This window comes from Botryllus schlosseri, chromosome 6 (assembly GCF_051294905.1).
Source record: "Botryllus schlosseri isolate E-star chromosome 6, Bs_hap1, whole genome shotgun sequence".
Lineage (NCBI taxonomy): Eukaryota > Metazoa > Chordata > Ascidiacea > Stolidobranchia > Styelidae > Botryllus > Botryllus schlosseri.
The window spans coordinates 10,012,691-10,029,601 of record NC_137241.1 but is presented as its reverse complement, the minus strand read 5'-3'; the positions used below and the strand labels follow the sequence as shown (position 1 = coordinate 10,029,601).

The 16,911-nt window shown below is 37.4% G+C and overlaps 2 protein-coding genes across 2 annotated transcripts; one reads left to right on the top strand and one right to left on the bottom strand.

Moving 5' to 3' along the window:
- Positions 1 to 7,859: 7,859 nt before the first annotated feature.
- LOC145441665 (uncharacterized) lies at positions 7,860 to 10,127 on the bottom strand. Its single transcript, XM_080319584.1, has 7 exons — positions 10,119 to 10,127; positions 9,578 to 9,745; positions 9,344 to 9,496; positions 8,964 to 9,122; positions 8,740 to 8,904; positions 8,170 to 8,337; positions 7,860 to 8,072 (listed from the first exon to the last, which is right to left on the bottom strand). Exons 1-7 carry the CDS (start codon positions 10,125 to 10,127, stop codon positions 7,878 to 7,880), a joined length of 1,017 nt encoding a protein of 338 aa, XP_080175710.1. The 3' UTR covers positions 7,860 to 7,877.
- A 3,602-nt stretch (positions 10,128 to 13,729) lies between these two features.
- LOC145441663 (uncharacterized) lies at positions 13,730 to 15,997 on the top strand. The gene is made up of 7 exons (XM_080319582.1): positions 13,730 to 13,738; positions 14,112 to 14,279; positions 14,361 to 14,513; positions 14,735 to 14,893; positions 14,953 to 15,117; positions 15,520 to 15,687; positions 15,785 to 15,997. Exons 1-7 carry the CDS (start codon positions 13,730 to 13,732, stop codon positions 15,977 to 15,979), a joined length of 1,017 nt encoding a protein of 338 aa, XP_080175708.1. The 3' UTR covers positions 15,980 to 15,997.
- Positions 15,998 to 16,911: the final 914 nt, after the last annotated feature.

The following is a 16,911-nucleotide window of genomic DNA, read 5'->3' as shown; positions in this document are numbered from 1 at the left end:
GATATTTGTTGTGAGTTTGCTCTTAATCATTTGTGATGTTCGTAATTTCATGGACTATTCCGGAAACGTTTTCAACTGCTGATTTGAATTTATGAAACCCTGTCACAGCAGCTATTGGAAATTTGAATGTTTGCACGTATTTAATGACCCAGGTTGGGTATTATAAGCGTCATTTATTAATGAATCAATAAAATCTGATTTTATTTTGAGCACTGCGTTCCGGTGACTAGTCAACCAGCCACTTTGAGACTGAACACTTTTTAGGTAAACACCTTTAATTTAAACACTTCACAACACTTTTAGGCGTTCAATTTTTGGGTCACGTTTCGTGTTCAATTTTCCGGGTTGAGCAACACTTCAAAACTTAGAGTGTACTATGGGTCACTAATGATTATATTTACGTTGTTATTGATATGTTTCAATACTAATCGAAGGAAAAATCTAACACTGATTTAATTTGACTTTGGCAATGACAGTAACAATAGCCTACTTATTACGACTATATCAAAACACGGATTAGGTTAAACCGCTCAAATGCTCTGATATCAGATCAATCTTCAGTATATTTTAAAATATTTTACATAAAATTGTGGCCTTCAAAGGTCCACTAGCTGCAATATAATAACCCGACCGTTTGGCAATGTCATGATGCATCCTCTCGCATGATGTCTATAACTCAATATGTTAACAAATTACGCTCCTCCTCGCCACCTCATTTGCGTCAGCGGTGCCTTACAAAAGCCTAGAGGTGGGCCGTGCTATAAGTCGGCAGCTACGGAAAATAAGAAGAATATCGGCCTGGTGTAAATGACCATAGTAGTCGACAAACACCATGAATACCCCAAAACAAACAACCAAACAAACTCCCGCCACGAAAACAATTTTATTCAATTATTTGAAATGGGATTTTTTTTCGTGTTAAGCCTGAATAGTACAATAGTAAATTACATCCTCACGATGTTTGTGGAATGCCTGCCTGCAACCTTCCGTCAAATCAGGCCTGCTGGGAAATTATACATTGAATATCCCCATTATTGATGCTGCGGCCCGCGACGTCATCAATAACTAAGAAATTAGCCCGAAATTGAGTTTGAGACGTCTGATGTAGACGTATGCTCAGGACCGTAACTGCCGCACCGAAACCCCCAAATGGAAGGGGGGCGACTCAAATGCGGCCCGAAATTTTTTCGTGAATTAACATGAATCATAGAGTATTCGTTTGAAAATTTTGAAAAACAAATCCGGGCTGCGCGCGATTTCATGTTTTTTAATTTCTTGATTATTGGGTAATAATGGGTATCCTTCCCCCAACGGAAAATACGCGCCACGACATTTAGAGTTATAGGCCATGCAAAATGCGACTCCAAGAAGTGTGCCAAACGTACAGCAGCGAGAAGGGCTTGGCCGAAAAGGACTGTCCTTGTGCTGACCGCAAACTTCGATATATATATAATACTATATACCGGTAGCCATTTTTAGCCTACTGGTATTTTGTCAATTCAAGTTTCTCTTACTTTCGTGCTTCCAACTTTGGGTTGTCAACTTCGATAAGTAAATTCAATAACGAACAGCCTCCATCTTCACCCGAAATAATTTAGGCAACTCATAAACGAAAGTAGTATTATAGAGCGGGTTTTGACCCCCTCCAATCACCGTTCAGTATTTGATCACGTGACATCTGTTCACCAATCAGAACGCAGAACGATGTGGGTGTGGTTCCAATACGAGAGAGGTTTTGGTTGTGTGAGAGATGGTATAGTTCCAGTCCAGTAACGCTGAGATATTTATTACGTCATTGCATAAGTTGATTACCTTCATTATGATTGCGTATTGCAGTTGACGCATGTCCAGTAATGATTACGTCATATGCGTAGTTGATTACTTTAGTTATTACGAGAGCGTCTTTGCTTAGTTCCAGTAATGCTGAGATATGATTACGTCATGATTGCGTCTAGTTCCAGTCCAATAACACTGAGAAATATTTACGTCATTATGATTGTGTAGTTGAAGCATGTTCAGTAATGATTACGTCATATGCGTAGTTGATTACTTTAGAAACGCTGAGATATGATTACGTCAATATTGCGTTGATCGCCTTTGTTATTGCAGTTGAATCAAGTGCAAGGCAATATATAACGTGTAATATTTATTACATGATTATTCGCTGTACGCTGTAGATTGAATATTTGAAGAGCTTCTTGGAGGTACAGAACTTCAATATACAATTAAATAGTATATTCATATTGAAATGAACCCGAATATTTTCGGCTGACACTCGTCAGGGGTAATCGTCAGCAACTAGTAGAGAATTGGAAAGAACATTGTATATCAACAATCGTATCACAAAATATGACGTCACCAGCATGAAATTTCGAATGAGAGAGCGTTCAATGTACTATTTTTAGGTGATACACGAACTCCTTTTGTTGACAGAGTTTTGGTTGGTGTATTTTGATAAAAGTTGATTCCAAGGCACACAAATGGAATTGTGAACGGCCTCGACCTACGATTCGAAATCGGTCGTCTCGATAATTATTCGCACAAATCGGATTATCCAACAGATGTTTGCCGATGGCAGAATTAATTGCCTTTGATCGATCAGCATCAATCTTAAGTGGATGAGTTAAGGGTGAGCTTTTCACATCGCGTGACGCACGTGTTCTGATAAATCTGGGGACATGTTGGTTTATGCGGTCCTGCAGACGTCTTGACGTTCTTCCCACGTAGCCACAATCACAGTGGCACCTATATTCGTACACTACATTACTTTGTTGAAGTGCAGGAAGCACGTCTTTGCGTGTTGAAGGGAGCAGTTGTGTTGTTGTAAAAATCACATTGGTTTTGACTGTATCGTAACATTTACCGACAGCAGAAATCAATTGTTTTTCAAAGCGGGTGGAAATGGGGCCAATCCAAGGTAGATGGATATAAACATCTTTTATTGTTCGTGCGGTGGGCTCTGTTCGTTTTTCTGCGTTGAATTGCGTTAATTTCCTCTCCATGCCGCGGCTGATGACGTGTTCAGGGTAACCGTTATCAAGTAAGATTTTTCGGATGTAGTCAAGTTCTAAACTCGCACGAACAATAAAAGATGTTTATATCCATCTACCTTGGATTGGCCCCATTTCCACCCGCTTTGAAAAACAATTGATTTCTGCTGTCGGTAAATGTTACGATACAGTCAAAACCAATGTGATTTTTACAACAACACAACTGCTCCCTTCAACACGCAAAGACGTGCTTCCTGCACTTCAACAAAGTAATGTAGTGTACGAATATAGGTGCCACTGTGATTGTGGCTACGTGGGAAGAACGTCAAGACGTCTGCAGGACCGCATAAACCAACATGTCCCCAGATTTATCAGAACACGTGCGTCACGCGATGTGAAAAGCTCACCCTTAACTCATCCACTTAAAATTGATGCTGATCGATCAAAGGCAATTAATTCTGCCATCGGCAAACATCTGTTGGATAATCCGATTTGTGCGAATAATTATCGAGACGACCGATTTCGAATCGTAGGTCGAGGCCGTTCACAATTCCATTTGTGTGCCTTGGAATCAACTTTTATCAAAATACACCAACCAAAACTCTGTCAACAAAAGGAGTTCGTGTATCACCTAAAAATAGTACATTGAACGCTCTCTCATTCGAAATTTCATGCTGGTGACGTCATATTTTGTGATACGATTGTTGATATACAATGTTCTTTCCAATTCTCTACTAGTTGCTGACGATTACCCCTGACGAGTGTCAGCCGAAAATATTCGGGTTCATTTCAATATGAATATACTATTTAATTGTAGATTGAATATGTGTAATAATATAAAAATTGGTTAAAATTGTGAATATCTAATCATTATGAAAATAGCAATTATCTCATGTTGTTGATGAAAATGATCAGCTTACGTTGTTATAAGCTCCAAAGCATGATTTAAATATTTTTTAAATATTCCATTTTTTTTAAAAATAATATTACTTTGGTTCTAACTTTGGAATAATAATTATTGATAATATTTTCATTATTCATTGAAATCATTGTAGCTTATAACGGTGTACATCTTTTAAATATTATTGTAATGATTTCAATTATTAACGAAAAAATATTATCAATAATTATTATTCCAAAGTTAGAACCAAAGTAATATATTTTTTTTAAATGGAATATTTAAAAAATATTTAAATCATGCTTTATAGCTTATAACAGCGTAAGCTGATTATTTTCATCAACTACACGAGATAATTGCTAATTTCACAATGATAACATATTCAGGAATAATATAAAAATTGCCTAATATTGTGAATATCGAATCATTGGGAAATTAGCAATTATCTCATGTTGTTGATGAAAATGATCAGCTTACGTTATTATAAGCACCAAAGCATGATTTGAATATTTTCAAATATTCCACTTTTTAAATATTACTTTGGTTCTAACTTTGAAACAACAATTATTAATAATGTTTTTTTCATTATTCATTGAAATCATTGTAGCTTATAACGGGTGAACTGAACATCTTTTAATAATATTGTTGCTTTGCGAATATCTTATTGATTTTTAGTTAAATTATCGATTATCTTGTATAGTTGATGAATTAGTTTGTACAAAAGACGTTCACTGTTATAATCTACACGATTTCAATGACTATAAAAAATAATTTTAATATTAAATCTAACAAAGTAATAATATAAAAAATTGGCTAATATTGTGCATATCTTATCATTGTGAAATTAGCAATTATCTCGTGTTGTTGATGAAAATGATCATCTTACGTTGTATTAGGATTTATTTTACAAAACTGTAGTGTAAAGGTCTTTAGTACTTTGGAAAAAGTAGTTTCTATCTACTTTACTAAATTTGATGTAAAGTGTTCGACGATTTAAAAAATTGGTATTTATTTTACAAAATTCCCAGTATAAAAGTTTTTACAAAATCGACTTGAGTAAGTACCGTCATTAGGCAAACCCTAACAGAGTGTACTCTGATAAATGTAGTAGTAGTAATCGATTATCGCGAAATAAATAGATAACATACAATATGTGCGTTGCTACGATGTCTCATAAATACTTTCATTTAATGTTTACAAGTAGGTTATTTATACGTTAAGTCAAGAATAAAAAATTAACGCTGTCTCCATAGAAAGATATGTAAATATACTAGAACGGTTACATCTGGACGCCTGCAAGTAAGAACGTAAGCTGATCATTTTCATCAACAACACGAGATAATTGCTAATTTCACAATGATAAGATATTCACAATATAAGCCAATTTCTATATTATTACTGAATATCTTATCATTGTGAGGTTTATTCAACTCTCATTAATTCAGGATTCTAGAACTACTGTAGTCTCATGGAATTATAAAATACCGTGCTTTGCAAACAATGTAAAAATAATAGAAGCGAAGTTAGCTTGGTTCTCTGGGGACATCTATGCCTTTGTCAGGAATGTTCATCCATCGACTAGGTAATTGAATACGCGCGCTTATCAATGCCTCTTGAAAAGCTAGTGGACGGGAAGTGAATACCCTAGACAAGTCCGAAGCTGTATGTGTATATATTGCAGCATATTAAAGATAGCTTGTGCAATAGCCCTAAATACAACAAAATGCGGAGAGCTGATATCGCAATAGGTGCGCGGTATTCGACAATAACAAAACGCAATTGTTCGAACTTAGTGGATCCCATACCGCATTGTTAGCTCTAAATACTTAACCGTTGAAAAATCTATTCCCCATTGAGTTAAACAGCAATGCGTTAGTCGTAGCGATTCAATCGTGTGCTCTATAATAACAAAAACACAAATGACTTAGTGGATATCACTTCTAGCTCTAAATACCAGTCGCATAGCTGAGGCTAAATGCCGTAAATAACTACTGAGTTGGCCGAGTGGTGATTTACTCGCTCGGAAATCGTCACTTCCTGCACTTTACTAAAAATTTGCTGCTACTAAAATGTTAAAATGTACTTTTTTCAATGGCCTTGAGGACCAGCGTCAGTTTCATCTATATCCTATCATGCATTTTCACACAGCAGAATGACTTATCGCATCGTAAAATAGCAAAAATGCATCGAGAATCTGCAGACTTTCACTGCGAAATATTTGAGTTTTACGAATTATCCTTCAAAGTGAGCTTACATATTGGATATCATCCAAACCCTCTCGATATCGAAATAATTGAATATTTGGAGTACTCAAGTATAGGTTTCGCCTGCTTGGGCTATACTTAATCAAGCGATTATCTGTTTAGACTAGAGTTTTCAGTTATCAGACAAATAATACCTTCAATACTTACTTTTTTTAGTCACTCGGAAATCAACACATCATGTACTTTGGAAGAAATTTACTGGTAATGGAATGTTGAAATGTACTTTTCCATTGGATATTATTCAAAACCTAATGAAATTTCGCATCGAGCGAGGAATCCTTTAAAATAAGATAGAAGTAGTCATTTCCGAGTAAGTAAAACGTTAGTACTCCAGGTATATTTCTGCAGACATATTCAATCTATAGCGTATGATAAAGGAATAATCATGTAATAAATAAGACACGTTATATATTTCCTTGCACTTGCTTCAACTACAATAACAAAGGTGATCAACTTACGCAATAATGACGTAATCCTATCTCACCGTTACTGGAAACTAAGCTAAGCCGTTCTCGTAATAACTAAAGTAATCAAGTACGCAATCATAATGACGTAATCATTACTGCACATGCTTCAACTGCAATGCGCATAATGACGTAAACATTTCTCAGCGTTATTGGACTGGAACTATGCAATCTCTCACACAACCAAAACCTCTCTCGTACTATTTATCATTTGTATAAATATCACTGTGATATCAGCCCAAGCTTATGTGGCTTTGTAATAATTGGTTGCTTAGCAAAATCAATATTATGCTCAAATTATATCAAATATTGGACTTATTTCCAACTCGCAGTACAACTCATTAGGGTCTTATTCTAATACCTGCATAATTGTTTCATGTCGAGTATAAGGCTATTTAAATCATCACTAAAACGCCGCTGGCGTGCTTGTCGGTATCTGAGATTATGCACGCTTGTGCCTATCACAGAATCGCAGAGTTTTCGGTGAACTTTGGCCTCAGTTGGACTATAGATTACCAGCCTACGGATAGATACGCAAGTCCCGTCGTTACGCTCCGACAAGCAGTTACACTTGTTGCTGAGCAATCCAAAAGAAGCATAATTGGTGGAGTTATAGCTTGCGTCCCGAGGGCTGAAATGTAATGAAACTGGTCTTAAAAGAGAGCTACTGCCTCACTGATTCCGAAAATACAAATTCAAATCGTGCCGGGGATATAGAACCACCTCAAAACATCCCTCAAAATCTGAAAATCGGCATAGTTCCAACAATGGCACCACCGCAACAGGATGAACATAACAATGGCCAATTTCGTCAAGCGATTGTTCAGAACAATGCCGATTTTCAGACTTTGAGGGATGGTTTGACATGGTTTCATTTCCCTGACAAGATTTTAATTTGTATTTTCAGAATCAGCGCGACAGTAGCTCTCGATTAAGACCAGTTTCAATAAATTTCACCTCTCAGGTCGCAAGTTGTAATACCACCAATTATGGTGCTTTTAGATTGCTGAGCAATAAGTGTAACTGCTTGCCGGAGCGTAACGACGGGACTTGCGTATCTATCCGTAGGTTAGTATTCTATAGTTTTACCACCCCTGCTCTAAACCATAACCATAACAACTTGAGTAAGTACTGTCACTAGGCAAAACCTAGCAGAGTTATGCTCAAATTATATCAAATATTGCATGGAATATGGCAAATGAACACGTCAAGTATTATCAAGTGAAGGAAAACGAACGCCTAATTCCCTCTAGATACATATTTATTCGGAAAATATCCCATTACAGGGTGAGTACAGTTGATTTCTCAAGGTCTTCCTATCTTCCCCACTTAAGCGCGGTAAGACTAGTTTGACTTCGCGGCATTCAGGATTATATCTCACGAAGCTCTGAATGGAATTCACGTATTCCACGTCGACTATCGTTCTGTTGCTATCACTGAGGTCGATTGCCTTTAGCTGTTCATTGAATAATAGGCGATTTAGATCAATTTAAAAATACAGAAACGAACTGCATCGCTACATCGGGATCTACTATTGAGCAGAAAGATCTTACTGTAGCGCATCGCTTTCCCGTCTCTTCGCTCAGATTCCTGATTTGCATGGAAAGCATCTTGCAATTACTCAGATTAAATTCTTCCACACGGGAATTGCACAGGACTTTAGTTAGTGTTTTGTAGCAGGATGAAATACCAGGATTTCTACTTAAATCCAGCGAGTGCAGCTAAAACATGGTGTAATGTTCAAATATTTTACGAGACTACAAATGACTCGACACCTGTAATAGATTAGTCATAATATTATTTATCAACAGTTGAGCAATTTTCGCGATGTCTGCTCCTAATAGCAAAACTAATGCAACACCGAAGACAATAATGAAGCTCGAAAGGTTATTGAAGAAACCATCTAAACTAGATTTAAAATGAATGAACGATTGAAAAAACCTCTTGCTTAGAAGCAGTGATAGTATTTATTTTCAGACGTGATCAGAAACACTTTATTGATGATAAAAGTTCTATCGATCGATGAAATGTCATGCTTGAATATGACTAAAACTCACATAAGCATTAGACTGTGATTGATTATTTCAGTTACAAAACATAACGGATCTAGTTCAAATGATCACCTCATGAATTCCGAGACCTTTATTTAATGAGATTAGTGAGTCTTCGTCCAATTCGCAAGCTGAAAGTCGAACGTTTTTCGTGTTATGCTTTCTTACAAAGCATCCAACTTCTTTCAAACCTATCGGTTCCATATCCGTATTATAACTCAGATCAAGGTTTTCGACCTACAATTACAGTAATTTATTTCAAAATGACACACAAAACTATAGAAACGAGTGAGTACCTCGATAGAAGCAAAACTTTGAAAAGCGCGCATTTCCTCTGGTGTAAGGTCACACCCCTTCATGATAAGAGTAACCGCTTTGTCTTTACAAAGTAAGGCAGGCAGCGCGGTCATACACTCTTCATCCAGCTGATTGTAGCTGATGTCAAGATATTGGAGCTGAACAAATATAGGAAACTGTCAATTTACGATCAGCATTGATCAGATATAAAACATTTCAAACTGATAACAGAAAAAAAATGTTGATTAGCCACTCACGTCATAATATACGCGAAATGTGCTAAGAGTAAACTAGAATTTCCTCTATCCATTCATCTCTGTACAATCGCTCATACAGAATGTGATCATTAACGACTATACCCAGCAATAATCGCACATACCTTACTGTTTTTGAGCTGTAGAGCAACGAAATCTTTTGACTGCAAGTGCGAGTTCACAAGTGACAAATAGGTTAGATCGTTCGAAATAATAGTCGCGAGTTGCGTAAAGTTAATGTTTTCCCCGTAGCTGAGATTGAGGTTTCGTAATTTCACCTATGGGATCGAGGTATTAGGAAATCTCACTTCGAGAGGTTCTATACTAGATTAGCGCCTAGCTTTTCCCATCATCAATACCTGATGCCGCCTGATAAGTTGATCCAAAATGATTAGAAAATCTTCGGATCCATGACTTTCTTCAAGATTGAGCTCCGTCGAACCACACTCCTTCATCAACTCGCATATTACTGGGAGGAGGTTTTCAATGTCGTCGTGTGCTGTAACGCTGAGTTTTCTTATTTCGACCTGAACGAGCGCAAAACTTCACGCATAAAATGCTAAATGAGCTATGAACAGTTTAACACTGATCAACTTTAGCTATAGCCTATCTAATAAGGCTATTGAGACTGATTCCTATACAAGTAGCAATTGAGCATTGTTCGCTTCGTTACCTGCAATTCTCGCCTTAACACATTAGTAATAGGGAACAACGCGATTACGATAAAAGTTTTTTTAAAGTCGTATCTGAATACTTATATTGAACGTGAATTTATAATGATCAGTGACTACGAGTGAATGTGTGAAGGCGTTTACCACAAATTCAAATCCACGAATTTTATCCAGTAGAATCTTTACGAGGTTTTCATTGAGATCGCATTGGCGAAATTCTAACTCATACACGCGACATTGCTGAATAAGACCATTCGCGATATTATGTATATCCAATTCAGTCGTAGTTTGGTGATAGAGCCCATAAGGAATATTCACGTCATCATGATCCGTAAGTACTAATTGATGATACATCCTCTTTTCAGCTTAAGGATGTAAACTATAAAATGTTGTATGCCGCCCTGATGAGTTTAATTATAATATACTTATAATGTTACAGTGATTTTTCAATAACGAAACTCTTTTACAGCATGAGCAGAATAATTTCATAATAAATAGAAAATACCTGCTGTCGATGATTTGTACTAATTTGCGGCGTGTTCAATTAACTCATGCGGCTCTAAAATATAGTCATGTAGCAGTGTTTTTTTAATAACGAAACTCTTTTACAGCATAAACCAAATAATTTCATAATGAACACAAGCTAATTGAATGAATTTACTCAAATTTGTATGCCGCGCTGATAAGATTAATTATAATATACTTATCGTGCTACAGTGATTTTTCAATAACGAAACTCTTTTACAGCACAAGCTAAGTAATTTCATAATAAGCATAAAATACCCAGTGTCGTTAATTTGTACTTATTTGTGGGCGATATTATTTCTATCCAATTAAGTCGTAGTTTGATGGTTGAGCCCATAAGAAATTTTCACTTCATCATGATTGGTAAGTACTAATTGATGGTACATCCTCTTTTCAGCTTGAAGATGTGAACTATAAAATGTTGTATGCCGCGCTGATGAGATTAAGTATAACATACTTATCATGTTACTGTGATTTTTCAACAACTAAACTCATTTACAGCATAAGCAGAGTAATTTCATAATAAACATAAAATACCTGCTGTCGATGATTTGTACTAATTTGCGGCGCGTTCAATTAACTCATGCGGTTCAAAAATATAGTAAGCATGGCGATTGGTATTCGTTGAGTTGAATAAACATTTAAAAAATATATTTCCGCGCCCTCCTAAACCTAATTCCTCCTAACCCTACAACCCAAGGGCGCGGAAATATATTTTTTTAATGTTTATTCAACTCAACGAATACCAATCGCCATGCTTACTATATTTTTGAACCGCATGAGTTAATTGAACGCGCCGCAAATTAGTACAAATCATCGACAGCAGGTATTTTATGTTTATTATGAAATTACTCTGCTTATGCTGTAAATGAGTTTAGTTGTTGAAAAATCACAGTAACATGATAAGTATGTTATACTTAATCTCATCAGCGCGGCATACAACATTTTATAGTTCACATCTTCAAGCTGAAAAGAGGATGTACCATCAATTAGTACTTACCAATCATGATGAAGTGAAAATTTCTTATGGGCTCAACCATCAAACTACGACTTAATTGGATAGAAATAATATCGCCCACAAATAAGTACAAATTAAGGACACTGGGTATTTTATGCTTATTATGAAATTACTTAGCTTGTGCTGTAAAAGAGTTTCGTTATTGAAAAATCACTGTAGCACGATAAGTATATTATAATTAATCTTATCAGCGCGGCATACTACATTTGAGTAAATTCATTCAATTAGCTTGTGTTCATTATGAAATTATTTGGTTTATGCTGTAAAAGAGTTTCGTTATTAAAAAAACACTGCTACATGACTATATTTTAGAGCCGCATGAGTTAATTGAACACGCCGCAAATTAGTACAAATCATCGACAGCAGGTATTTTCTATTTATTATGAAATTATTCTGCTCATGCTGTAAAAGAGTTTCGTTATTGAAAAATCACTGTAACATTAAAAGTATATTATAATTAAACTCATCAGGGCGGCATACAACATTTTATAGTTTACATCCTTAAGCTGAAAAGAGGATGTATCATCAATTAGTACTTACGGATCATGATGACGTGAATATTCCTTATGGGCTCTATCACCAAACTACGACTGAATTGGATATACATAATCAGGGCTTCGGAGCAGCCGTAAATTTGCATTACTCCAGCTCCGGCTCCGGAGCTTTCTTCTATCATACATCAGCTCCGGCTCCAGCTCCGGAGCAGCATTATTACCACTGCTCCGGCTCCAGCTCCGGCTCCGGCACTGGAAACCATCGAAGGTGTCTGTCTGTATCAGGGGTGAGCAACCCGCGGCCTGCGGGCCATATGTGGCCCGCGAGAAGGCTTTGAGTAGCCCGCGAGCTAATTTCACATTATATTATCGAAATTCTGTTATATTATCGAAATTGCATTGCTCAGATTGTGAACTCGCTAGGCCAACCAAAAATATGATTAATCTAGCCGCGGCACTTGGGATGTTATTGATGACTGGACTAAAATATCAGTTTCGACGCATTGGCAGATCCAGGGTCCAGTCACATCTTAGTAAATCGTCGTATATTACAATAAACTAAAAAAGCACTTTACTCCGTGCCACGGCATTAAAATTCTGATGCGGTGTTTTAACACTGGCACTGTACTCATTACCATTAGGCCATTACCATTACCCTACAGCTTAATTCAATCTTTAAATGTGCGATTATTATTCAACTTTAACTGTAGTAAGGGCAAAATGGGCGGATATAACGACGTGATCAATAGAAATTCGATTTGTACCAATTGGCCAATGGTTTGACGTTCGATATTGGTGCACTCGTTAACAGTCCATCCGGTGTCGATCAAGTTTATCGGAATAATATTTTCCCGTTGAAATGAATCGAATAATCGAAATAAACACTGTGCCGTGCACATTGCGCCATGCCCATAACGAATTAAACTATGCAGTATGCACATTGCACATTCACAAGTTTACGAAACAGATGATTACAAATTGGAAATCGCGTATCAAATCAGTAGTTTGTCTCCAACATAGAATACTATGGGGTTTTGGCCTACTCTTCTGCCATCTCCTATTTAAGCTCGAAAATCCTTACTGGAGATGACAATGATGCGCAGTAATGAATTGCAATTGGCATGCATAATTGCATACTCGCAATAACACTGTCCACTTTCGCGGCCCGACTAAAGAACTATCACGAAAAAACGAGTATTTGCTTATCCGATTCATAGCAATGATGAGACGGAATTTCTCGGCTCGTGCTCGTCATATCGGCATGTGCAACGAAATCACGTTTTTAACATCTCTCACATTTCGCGTAATATATAGTGATCATTATTTTCGAGCCGTATACAATTGGCCAACAAGGTTGTGCTGATGATGAAATTGTGGGTATGCCGAATACCCACAATATTCACATGCATAGGTCGCATACCGAGGTTCGGGACTCATGTATGAAAATTGAACATTGAACATACGACTGCTCTGCTGTTGAACCCTCAGGAACATGGTTAGTCGGAAAATTTAGCGCCAAAGAGGAAAAGATTCTTAATATCGCGAAGGCCTGCTGTTGAATTCGGTGAACTCAGCGGATATGGTTGTTGCATACATAATAGCATCTTATGAAATACGTCGGAGCCGGAGCTACCCCTCAAATAACTGGCTCCAGCTCCGGCTCCGGCTCCGGCTGAATTTTATATAGAGCTCCGGCTCCGGCTCCAGCTCCGGTAAAAATGCACGGCTCCGGGGCTCCGGCTCCGGGCTCCGGCTCCGGCTCCGAAGTTCTGTACATAATATCGCGAATGGTCTTATTCAGCAATGTCGCGTGTATGAGTTAGAATTTCGCCAATGCGATCTCAATGAAAACCTCGTAAAGATTCTACTGGATAAAATTCGTGGATTTGAATTTGTGGTAAACGCCTTCACACATTCACTCGTAGTCACTGATCATTATAAATTCACGTTCAATATAAGTATTCAGATACGACTTTAAAAAAACTTTTATCGTAATCGCGTTGTTCCCTATTACTAATGTGTTAAGGCGAGAATTGCAGGTAACGAAGCGAACAATGCTCAATTGCTACTTGTATAGGAATCAGTCTCAATAGCCTTATTAGATAGGCTATAGCTAAAGTTGATCAGTGTTAAACTGTTCATAGCTCATTTAGCATTTTATGCGTGAAGTTTTGCGCTCGTTCAGGTCGAAATAAGAAAACTCAGCGTTACAGCACACGACGACATTGAAAACCTCCTCCCAGTAATATGCGAGTTGATGAAGGAGTGTGGTTCGACGGAGCTCAATCTTGAAGAAAGTCATGGATCCGAAGATTTTCTAATCATTTTGGATCAACTTATCAGGCGGCATCAGGTATTGATGATGGGAAAAGCTAGGCGCTAATCTAGTATAGAACCTCTCGAAGTGAGATTTCCTAATACCTCGATCCCATAGGTGAAATTACGAAACCTCAATCTCAGCTACGGGGAAAACATTAACTTTACGCAACTCGCGACTATTATTTCGAACGATCTAACCTATTTGTCACTTGTGAACTCGCACTTGCAGTCAAAAGATTTCGTTGCTCTACAGCTCAAAAACAGTAAGGTATGTGCGATTATTGCTGGGTATAGTCGTTAATGATCACATTCTGTATGAGCGATTGTACAGAGATGAATGGATAGAGGAAATTCTAGTTTACTCTTAGCACATTTCGCGTATATTATGACGTGAGTGGCTAATCAACATTTTTTTTCTGTTATCAGTTTGAAATGTTTTATATCTGATCAATGCTGATCGTAAATTGACAGTTTCCTATATTTGTTCAGCTCCAATATCTTGACATCAGCTACAATCAGCTGGATGAAGAGTGTATGACCGCGCTGCCTGCCTTACTTTGTAAAGACAAAGCGGTTACTCTTATCATGAAGGGGTGTGACCTTACACCAGAGGAAATGCGCGCTTTTCAAAGTTTTGCTTCTATCGAGGTACTCACTCGTTTCTATAGTTTTGTGTGTCATTTTGAAATAAATTACTGTAATTGTAGGTCGAAAACCTTGATCTGAGTTATAATACGGATATGGAACCGATAGGTTTGAAAGAAGTTGGATGCTTTGTAAGAAAGCATAACACGAAAAACGTTCGACTTTCAGCTTGCGAATTGGACGAAGACTCACTAATCTCATTAAATAAAGGTCTCGGAATTCATGAGGTGATCATTTGAACTAGATCCGTTATGTTTTGTAACTGAAATAATCAATCACAGTCTAATGCTTATGTGAGTTTTAGTCATATTCAAGCATGACATTTCATCGATCGATAGAACTTTTATCATCAATAAAGTGTTTCTGATCACGTCTGAAAATAAATACTATCACTGCTTCTAAGCAAGAGGTTTTTTCAATCGTTCATTCATTTTAAATCTAGTTTAGATGGTTTCTTCAATAACCTTTCGAGCTTCATTATTGTCTTCGGTGTTGCATTAGTTTTGCTATTAGGAGCAGACATCGCGAAAATTGCTCAACTGTTGATAAATAATATTATGACTAATCTATTACAGGTGTCGAGTCATTTGTAGTCTCGTAAAATATTTGAACATTACACCATGTTTTAGCTGCACTCGCTGGATTTAAGTAGAAATCCTGGTATTTCATCCTGCTACAAAACACTAACTAAAGTCCTGTGCAATTCCCGTGTGGAAGAATTTAATCTGAGTAATTGCAAGATGCTTTCCATGCAAATCAGGAATCTGAGCGAAGAGACGGGAAAGCGATGCGCTACAGTAAGATCTTTCTGCTCAATAGTAGATCCCGATGTAGCGATGCAGTTCGTTTCTGTATTTTTAAATTGATCTAAATCGCCTATTATTCAATGAACAGCTAAAGGCAATCGACCTCAGTGATAGCAACAGAACGATAGTCGACGTGGAATACGTGAATTCCATTCAGAGCTTCGTGAGATATAATCCTGAATGCCGCGAAGTCAAACTAGTCTTACCGCGCTTTAGTGGGGAAGATAGGAAGACCTTGAGAAATCAACTGTACTCACCCTGTAATGGGATATTTTCCGAATAAATATGTATCTAGAGGGAATTAGGCGTTCGTTTTCCTTCACTTGATAATACTTGACGTGTTCATTTGCCATATTCCATGCAATATTTGATATAATTTGAGCATAACTCTGCTAGGGTTTGCCTAGTGACAGTACTTACTCAAGTTGTTATGGTTATGGTTTAGAGCAGGGGTGGTAAAACTATAGAATACTAACCTACGGATAGATACGCAAGTCCCGTCGTTACGCTCCGGCAAGCAGTTACACTAATTGCTCAGCAATCTAAAAGCACCATAATTGGTGGTATTACAACTTGCGACCTGAGAGGTGAAATTTATTGAAACTGGTCTTAATCGAGAGCTACTGTCGCGCCGATTCTGAAAATACAAATTAAAATCTTGTCAGGGAAATGAAACCATGTCAAACCATCCCTCAAAGTCTGAAAATCGGCATTGTTCTGAACAATCGCTTGACGAAATTGGCCATTGTTATGTTCATCCTGTTGCGGTGGTGCCATTGTTGGAACTATGCCGATTTTCAGATTTTGAGGGATGTTTTGAGGTGGTTCTATATCCCCGGCACGATTTGAATTTGTATTTTCGGAATCAGTGAGGCAGTAGCTCTCTTTTAAGACCAGTTTCATTACATTTCAGCCCTCGGGACGCAAGCTATAACTCCACCAATTATGCTTCTTTTGGATTGCTCAGCAACAAGTGTAACTGCTTGTCGGAGCGTAACGACGGGACTTGCGTATCTATCCGTAGGCTGGTAATCTATAGTCCAACTGAGGCCAAAGTTCACCGAAAACTCTGCGATTCTGTGATAGGCACAAGCGTGCATAATCTCAGATACCGACAAGCACGCCAGCGGCGTTTTAGTGATGATTTAAATAGCCTTATACTCGACATGAAACAATTATGCAGGTATTAGAATAAGACCCTAATGAGTTGTACTG

What these genes read in the sequence shown, in the direction of transcription:
- LOC145441665 (XM_080319584.1), bottom strand. An exon ending in AAGGTCTCGGAATTCATGAG is followed by an intron (nt 8,338 to 8,739) that starts GTGATCATTTGA and finishes ACCATGTTTTAG; the next exon opens with CTGCACTCGCTGGATTTAAG. An exon ending in CGGGAAAGCGATGCGCTACA is followed by an intron (nt 8,073 to 8,169) that starts GTAAGATCTTTC and finishes TTCAATGAACAG; the next exon opens with CTAAAGGCAATCGACCTCAG.
- LOC145441663 (XM_080319582.1), top strand. An exon ending in TACAGCTCAAAAACAGTAAG is followed by an intron (nt 14,514 to 14,734) that starts GTATGTGCGATT and finishes ATATTTGTTCAG; the next exon opens with CTCCAATATCTTGACATCAG. An exon ending in AAGGTCTCGGAATTCATGAG is followed by an intron (nt 15,118 to 15,519) that starts GTGATCATTTGA and finishes ACCATGTTTTAG; the next exon opens with CTGCACTCGCTGGATTTAAG.